Source organism: Carcharodon carcharias, chromosome 2, assembly GCF_017639515.1.
Source record: "Carcharodon carcharias isolate sCarCar2 chromosome 2, sCarCar2.pri, whole genome shotgun sequence".
Taxonomy (NCBI): Eukaryota; Metazoa; Chordata; class Chondrichthyes; order Lamniformes; family Lamnidae; genus Carcharodon; species Carcharodon carcharias.
Window position 1 is genome coordinate 225,731,694 of NC_054468.1, and position 8,884 is coordinate 225,740,577.

At 46.6% G+C, this 8,884-nt stretch overlaps 1 protein-coding gene across 2 annotated transcripts; it reads left to right on the forward strand.

Moving 5' to 3' along the window:
* Positions 1-336: 336 nt before the first annotated feature.
* On the forward strand, positions 337-4,233 carry LOC121274121 (endonuclease domain-containing 1 protein-like). 2 transcript variants are annotated; one of them, XM_041181299.1, is made up of 2 exons: positions 337-719; positions 2,924-4,233. In XM_041181299.1, the coding sequence occupies exons 1-2, from the start codon at positions 411-413 to the stop codon at positions 3,800-3,802; spliced, it is 1,188 nt and encodes a 395-aa protein (XP_041037233.1). In that variant the 5' UTR covers positions 337-410; the 3' UTR covers positions 3,803-4,233. The 2 variants fall into 2 exon arrangements, with proteins under 2 accessions (XP_041037233.1, XP_041037237.1); XM_041181303.1 differs by having other exon boundaries at positions 366-655.
* Positions 4,234-8,884: the final 4,651 nt, after the last annotated feature.

An 8,884-nucleotide genomic window follows, 5' to 3' on the forward strand; every position in this document is an offset into this window, starting at 1 on the left:
CAATACTTTGAGGTGCCTGCTGCAGACTGTCCAACTCCCTGAAGCCTATATAGGAATGTTCCTGAGAGGGGTTGTGAGTGGGAAAGGGAGTAGCCTGGCTCCAGTACGGGGGGTAAATGTGGAGATTGTTGTTCAGTGTGGGTTCAGAGAGTGGCGAGAGGATTTTACCATCAGGGTATGGAGGGGTGGTGGGGGGGTGTTGGTGGTGGTGGTGGTGGTGTTGAGGGGAAAGGGATGTGCGTCAACAGTTCTCCAATCCTCGTGGATTACGGGAACTTGCAAAAATAAACTTAAAGGAAGTGGAGTCTTTATTCGCTGCCCCCAGTGGAACCGGAACAGAGGGCAGCGGCAGTCAATCGAGCAGGGGACTGACCCGCTGTTCAGCCGGGAGAGGAAGCTCACTCCGCGGGATGGGGGCAATGGGGAGAGGGAGCTCGCTCTTCTTCCTGCTCTTCACAGCCCTCGACCCCGGGGCGGTGCGGGGGGAAGCGGTCCGGAATTTCGACGCATGCACCTGGTTCTTTCAGGGCAAAGTGCCGCCACAGGGGTTCCCCGCGAGAAGCCGGGTCAGGATCTGCCAGATATACAGGAACCACTCCCACTTTGCCACCCTGTACAACACCGAGCTGCGGATCCCGGTCTATTCCGCTTACAGGTACCCCTGCAGCATGGGCGAGAGTCCGGGTTACAGACCCAGCCCCTGGTTCTATGAACCGCAGGTAAAGAGATCTTGTGTACACCTCCTCCGTTCGAGAGATGAACTGTCCTTTCAGCTGTAAAAACAAAAAAACTGCGGATGCTGGAAATCCAAAACAAAAACAGAATTACCTGGAAAAACTCAGCAGGTCTGGCAGCATCGGCGGAGAAGGGTCATGAGGACTCGAAACGTCAACTCTTTTCTTCTCCGCCGATGCTGCCAGACCTGCTGAGTTTTTCCAGGTAATTCTGTTTTTGTTTTGTCCTTTCAGCTGACCTGACACCTAACAAGGTAAAACATGAGGACGTAAAAGTTTGAGGCTCTTTCCCAGCCCCCAGCCAGAAATTAACCACAGTTTCTGACTCGGATCCAAGTTTGCAGGCAAGCCAAGCCCTTGTACGTTCCTGTGAACCATTCCAGCTCTCTGGCTGGACAACAATAAGTGCGAAATGTATAGCAGGGAGGTTTGTAATTTTTTTTAAAAAAAACAGAAGTGCAGGAAAAAACTCAGCAGCTCTGGCAGAATCTGCGGGGAGAGGGAACCCGAGTTAACATTTCGAGTACAATGTGACTCCTCAACCGAGTTCTGGATCTCCCTGGGAGCGCTTCTCGGAGGGAATGATATCCCTGATCCTGTATTAGGAGTAAGGCTTGCCATGTACCTTTGCCTATTCCCCACTTTCTTCACGCCCTCCGTTGGCGGTCGCACCTTCGGCTGCATGGGCCGGAGTTTTCCAGCCCCTCAGGCCGGCAGGATCGTCCCGTTCCCGCCGATGGGAATGGACATTTCAATGGCTCGCCGGCCCCGGTGCGGTGGGGGGTGGGGGGTGGTGCTGTAAATTTCCTTGCCATAGGTCCTAAGCTCCAGTTCCATACCTCCCTCCCCTAAACCTCTCCAGCTCCCTCCTCCTTTAAGATGCCCCTTAATACCCCTGGACCAGGCTTTTGACCATGTGGTCGAACATGTCCTTATGTGGCTTGGTGTCAAACTATTGTCTGATAACACTCCTGTGAGCTCCTATGCTTTGCAATGTGGGTTAGGGGAGGAGTTGTCCACCTGTATGGAACTGGAGTGGTGTGAGAGTACATCAGGGAGTCTCATCTCAGTACCCTTTGTTGAAAGTTCAGAAACAGAGTCTGGATTCAAATCTCCAAGTGTAGCTTAGACCATTTTGTACTGACACTAAACTTATAGTATGACGTTTCTTTCATTGTTTATGGGATGTGGGTGTTGCTGCCTTTATTGTCCAACCCCAATCACCCTTGAGAAGGTGGTGCTGAGCCGCCTTCCTGAACCACTGCAGTCCATGTGGTGTAGTTACACCCACTGTGCTGTTAGAAAGGGACTTCCAGGATTTTGACCCAGCCACAGTGAAGGAACGGCGATATATTTCCAAGTCAGGACGGTGTGTAGCTTGGCGGGGAGCTTCCAGGTGGTGGCGTTCCCATGTGTCTGCTGCCCTTGTCCTTCTAGATGGGAGAGGTCGTGGGTTTGAGGAATGCTCTTGAATTGTATCCCAAAACCAAAGTCGCCCTGAGACGTGGCCTCAACCGAATGGACAGTCTCAAAGGGATTATTTGATGATTTGCACTCTTGGGACAGAGCTTTGCCTGGCAAATAGACACATTGGGAACCGGGCATGATTATCCAGGAATTTGGAGCAGAAATTATGAATGAGGATTGGGTTAAAATCCCAATTTGCACTGGCAGCAAATGAGACAAAGTTTACAAAAGGCACATCCTGAGAATGAACACGACACAAGGAGAGCTGGGATTTTATAACAAAAAAACCCATCAAGTTCACTAATGTCCTTCAAGGAAGTGACATGTGATAGAGTGAATCTCATTAAGACTATGCTTTGCCCACTCTGGAGTGACCTACTGAGCCCTTCAGTTGGAACAGCAATTGCTCGAGATGTAGCTACACCATCTATTAAGGGCAACTTGGGATGGACAATGAATACCTCCTTGCCCATAGCCCTAGAACGAATAGAAACGGCATGTTGACAATGTGTGCAATGAGCCTGTGGCTCTTGAACATAAGGGCATATGAACACGAGTAGGCCGTTCAGCCCCTCCAGCCTGTTCCGCCATTCTATGAGATCATGGCTGATCTATTAAATTTGCTGCCTGCCCAGCTGTGTTGATTACTGGGAGATCAGATTTTAATGAACACAATGTAAAGTTTTAGTTTTCCTAACACTTTTTATCTACTTTGATTACAGATCGATGATCAAAACGCTGCAGCTTCAATGAAAAGGAGTAGTACATTTCCCAGTGACAAGCAGGCTGTGGATGATGATTACCAGGACTCGGGCTATGACAGGGGCCATCTCTACCCATTTGCGCTAAATGAGAAGGAGAGTGCCACAGCCACTTGTACCCTCACTAATGCAGTGCCTGAGATGAATGCAGCCAATGTCAACTGGTACCAAGAGGCAGAATCCATTGTCCAGAAGTTGGGACGGATATGCCACAAGTCCGGCCGGTCCACGTATCTGGTGACGGGCGCTGCCAATCCCACAGGAATCAAAATGAAGAACAGGGTCTCGGTGCCTGGGCTGGTCTGGACAGCTCTTTGCTGCACTTTCCCACAGGATCAGAATAACGATCCCTGTCTAAATGACAATGTGGGTACAGAGGGGCAGGATGTGCTAACATACAATAGAGACTTTTCCATTGCATTCATGAAATCGATGATTCCAGAAAAAAACACAGTGCGTGTGACTGTGAGAAAGCTGCAGAAGAAACTGCGAGTGGACAAGTTGTTTGACAAATGCAGGGGGACAAGCATAAACGATGAAATGCAAGTCTTAGAGGAAGTGGAAGGGTTGATTCAGAATAAAATAATTAATCCCGGAAACACAGGAAGTTCCCCATTGCGACCGTTCGGCTATGAGGCGGCTGTGGGAATCTTCCAATTCATCTCCTACAAGTTCCTGGCTCCTGGTCAAGCCATGGCGCAAGTGGTGATTGGCGGCGTGAAAGAGGTCGCCAGGGCTATCGCTCCGGTTTTCCTCGGTATCATCACGGTGTTTGGAGTTCTCGCTGTAAATGTGCTCGGCGTCCTCCTCAATAACACTGGCTACCTTGCTGACCCTTAACTGAAGTTAGGGCCAGTGTCCTCTGTGTCGCCAGGTCCTGGTGTTGTAAACTCCAGGGTTTGGTACCATGAGCAAATCTGTGACTGGTGGGCAGCTAATGATTACCAGGAACCCCATGATAATCTTTTAAATGAAAACCAAATCAACAAAATTGGAGGAACCCCATGATTGTGACATTGCTCAGAAACATTAATCATTACAGAGTCAGCAGGCACTTAGCAACGCTTTTAATTTTTAACAGAATCAAGGGGCAAACTACCAAAACCTCCTTATCAATTCAGAAGGACTTTGATCTCAGTAACATAAACCATCATGATAAAAGCAAAAAAACTGCGGATGCTGGAAATCCAAAACAAAAACAGAAACAAAAACAGAAACAGAGATACCTGGAAAAACTCAGTAGGTCTGAAAGCATCGGCGGAGGAGAGCACAGTCGATGTTTCGAGTCCTCATGACCCTTCAACAGAACTAAATAAAAATAGGAAAGGGGTGAAATATAAGCTGGTTTGGGGGGGGGGGGGATGGGTGGATGTTGGGACAAGCAGCCAGTAATAGGTGGTGATAACCAAAAGCTGTCACAGACAAAAGAACAAAGAGGTGTTGAAGGTAGTGATATTATCTAAAGGGATGTGCTAATTAAGAGTAGAAGACAGGACAGATAAGGTACAGACAGCTCTAGTGGGGGTGGGGGAATACTAACAGGTAGAAATAAACAATGGGTGGAAATACATTTAAAAATAATGGAAATAAGTAGGAAAAGAAAAATCTATATAAATTATTGGAAAAAACAAAAAGGAGGGGGAAGAAACAGAAAGGGAGTGGGGATGGAGGAGAGAGTTCATGATCTAAAATTGTTGAACTCAATATTCAGTCCAGAAGGCTGTAGAGTGCCTAGTCGGAAGATGAGGTGCAGTTCCTCCAGTTTGCGTTGAGCTTCATTGGAACAATTCAGCAGGCCAAGGATAGACATGTGGGCAAGACAGCAGGGTGGAGTGTTGAAATGGCAAGCGACAGGGAGCTCTAGGTAATGCTTGCGGACAGACCGAAGGTGTTCTGCAAAGCGGTCATCCAGTCTGCGTTTGGTCTCTCCAATGTAGAGGAAACTGCATTGGGAGCAACAAATGCAGCAGACTAAGTTGAGGGAAGTGCAAGTGAAATGCTGCTTCACTTGAAAGGAGTGTTTGGGCCCTTGGACGGTGAGGAGAGGGGAAGGGACAGGTGTTGCATCTTCTGCGATCGCATGGGTAGGTGCCATGGGTGGGGGTTGAGGTATAGGGGGTGATGGAGGAGTGGACCAGGGTGTCCCGGAGGGAACGATCCCTGCGGAATGCCACCAGGAGGGTGAAGGGATGATGTGTTTGGTGGTGGCATCATGCTGGAGTTGGCGGAAATGGCGGAGGATGATCCTTTGAATGCGGAGGCTGGTGGGGTGATAAGTGAGGACAAGGGGGACCCTATCATGTTTCTGGGAGGGAGGAGAAGGCGTGAGGGTGGATGCTTCTGTTTCTGTTTTTGTGTTGTAAACCATCATGAGTTCTTTCCCACAGCAACCTCGCCATTTGATTCTCAGCTGGCCATAGACTCAGAGGATCCTGTTCCCAAGCGACTTAATACCTCAAGGAATTCCCTTTCAAGGGAATCAAAATCCTTGGCAGGGATTTTCCGGCCCCGCCTACTGCCGGAATTTTCCGGTCCCGCTGAAAGTCAAAATCCCGCGCAGTGAGTCCTGCCATGACGGGGCCAGGAAACCCTCCCAACCAGTCCAGATGCCAGAATATTGGATGGTCAAATCTTCCAAAATCCAAGAGGATCCTATAGTCAATCTGTAAAAATAGCCCTTTTCTGGTGTTCAGTAAGAAACCCAACATTTGGAAGGGGGCCCAGGCATTGGACTTGTTAACATCTGGGCTGTGGGATCTCTAACTGTCCCTATGCAGGCTGAAATCAGGCCATTCTGCCCAATCCGCTGGTGTTGGCATTTATCTTTCATATGAGCAAATAGTCCAAATCACATCTCCCCTTCCTGTTCCCACATTCCTTGAAGCCTTTTTCTGTTATCCACCTGTCTGATCTAATCTTGAATGTTGACAAACCCTGGAACACAGGAAATAGGAGGAAGAGAATGTCATTTGGCCCCTGAACCTTGCTCTGCCATTCAACTAGGTCATGGTAACCATCTACCTCATCGCCACTTTTCCGCACTACCCCTATATTGCTTGATACCTTTAATATCTAGGAATCTATTGATCTCTGCCTTGAATATACGCAATAGGAACATAGAACTTAGGAGCCATTCATCCCTTTGAGCCTGCTCCGCCATTCCAATAAGATCATGGCTCATCTGGTTGTGCTCTCAATTCCACTTTGCCATCTGCTCCCCATAAGACCGCAAGACGTAGGAGCAGAAGTAGGCCATTCGGCCCATCGAGTCTGCTCTTCCATTCAATTCCACTTTCCTGCCTTTTTCCCATTACCCTTGATTCCCCGACTGATTAAAAATCTGCCTATCTCAGCTTTGAATATACTTAATGACCCAGCCTCTACAGCCCTCTGCGGTAAAGAATTCCACAGATTCACTACCCTCTGAGGAAAGAAACTCCTCCTCATCTCTGTCTTAAATGGGCGACCTCTTACTCTGAGATTATGTCCTCTGGTCCTAGACTCTCTCACAAAGGGAAACAACCTCTCAGCATCTACCCTGTTAAGCCCCCTAAGAATCTTAGATGTTTCAGTAAGGTTGCCTCTCATTCTTCTAATCTCCAATGAGTACAGGCACAACCTACTTGACCTCTCCTCATAAGAAAATCCCTCCATACCCGGGGTGGGTAAGAAAATCCCTCCATACCTGGGATCAACCTAGTGAACCTTCTCTGAACTGCCTCCAGTTGCCAGTACATCTTTCCTTAGATAAGGGGGTCAAAACTGTTCACAGTATTCTAGGTGTGGTCTAACTAGTGCCTTTATAGTTTTAGGAGGACTCCCTTATTTTGATACTCCATTTCCTTGACTCCCTTGTCTATCCAAAATCTATCTAACTCAGCCTTGCATAATCTCAATGACCCAGCCTCCAATGCTCTCTGGAGAAGATAATTCCATAGACTAATGACCCTCTGAGAGAAAATAATTCTCCTCACCTCTGTCTTAAAGTGTAGATCTCTAAGTCTTCAACTATGCCCCCTGCTCCTAGTCTCTCCCCCTAGTGGAAACATCCTCCCAGTATCTACCCTATCAATGACTGAGCCTCCACAGCCATCTGGGGTAGGGAATCCCAAAGATTCACCACCCTCTGAGTGGAGAAAAGTGAATTGAATTGTGAATTCTACACTTGCACTCTCTTCAAAACTTGAAGGCTTTGGAGGGGATGCAGAGGAGATTTGTTAGTGATTCTTGGGGTGAGGAATTACAGTTACTTGGATAGTCTGAGGAAGTTGGGGTCATTCTCCTTAGAGCAGAGAAGGCTAAGAGGACATTTGATAGAGTTGTTTAAAACCATGAAAGGTTTTGATAGAGTAAATAAAGAGAAACTGTTTCCGATGATTGAAAGAGTGCTCAGCGAAGAGCACAGAAGAATCAGGGTTGTCATAAAGCAAATTTTTTTGGCAGCAAGTGGTTAGAATTCTGAATGAACTGCCTGATAGAGTGGTGAGTACAGGTTCAATAGTAAACTTCAAAAGAGAATTAGATAAATGATTAATGGAAAAAAAAATTGCAGGGGAATAGGCAAATACCCAAGAACTGGGACTTGGAATCCTGCCAAAAGGTTATAAATCAATGGTTCAAGGGAAAAGGATAAATGGTGGTGTCTTTGAAATGGTGTTCGCATTACACAGTCAGTCTCTTGGCACTGGCCTGGGAACAATCGATGGTTCTTGCACTACTTTTCAGGTGTACTTTGAGAAGACCTTGCAGTTTCTGAACTTAGAGCGATTTTGGAGCACTTCCTGTTCTGGACTGGGTTTTTTCTTTGAGGAACCTTTGTTGTCTTGTCCCAAGCCCTCTCAGCAAAAAATTCACCAGATTATTTTTTTTAAAACCCAGTTTTCAAGGCGTGGTTTTGTTTTCGAAGCCATCAACCAACCATTTGACCCTTTTGTAAACCGTCCACCAGGGAAAAGGGATCTCCCAGCTTCTTAAAAAAAAGTTTAATTCCTTTTTTTATGTAAAATGCTGTCTTTTGCAGGAACAGCAGCCACAAGAGCCCTTGGTTCAATTTTCATGGTTCAGTGTCTTTGAAAAACACAAATTCTTCCAGCATGTTCTTAGTCCTTGAAGATGAACCATTTTCTGCGACTAAATCATTTACAACAATAATAGGTGTGGCAGGGCAACATGTCTCACTAAACCTGGTGGGTTTATTCATGGAAAGGGAAAGATATTGTGGAGGAGGGAACAAAGTCCCAGATGTTGATTAAACTGATCTTCACCGGTAGTGATTCATAGAAGTCCATATTACACCATGCTCTATCTTCTTGATTTCAATGTCATGCTGCTGGTTCACAATAGCCTCATTTCACACATCAACACGAAAAGCAATTTGATCCCCAAAGTGCCAAAACGAGGCAGCCCATGGCAAATATATTGTAGAAGGTATCAGTAGCCATGCAATGTGTTATTATAGGAAGATTGCAGTGGGCAGGGCAGGTAATGGCGCAGATCAGTTCTCAGCTTGGAAAGGGCCATGTAGAAGGGTCAATCTGTCATGGTGGGGAGATTTAAGGCCATCATTACAGATGGATCTTGGTAAAGACAGGATTAGAGCAACTCATTCACAAATGCTTTCCCTGTTTGGTGCATAAAGTCAATTATTTTTCCAGTAATCATGGTTTTAACAGTTAAAAGGCCTCATGTAGAGTTTGTCATCTCAGTTAATTCTGTACACGTGTGCGTGCGTATGCATGCGTATATGATCGTGTAAGTGTGTGTGCCTACATGTGTGTGCTGCAAGTTCCAGTGGTTTATCTCAAAGGTCTTGAAAGAATATCAGAGGTGCTTGTAAATGTCTGTTCGTGGAGACTTGATCTGCACAATTATTGCTGTTAATTGACAAAACTGATCATGTAAAATTTTAGTTCCTGGGGTATA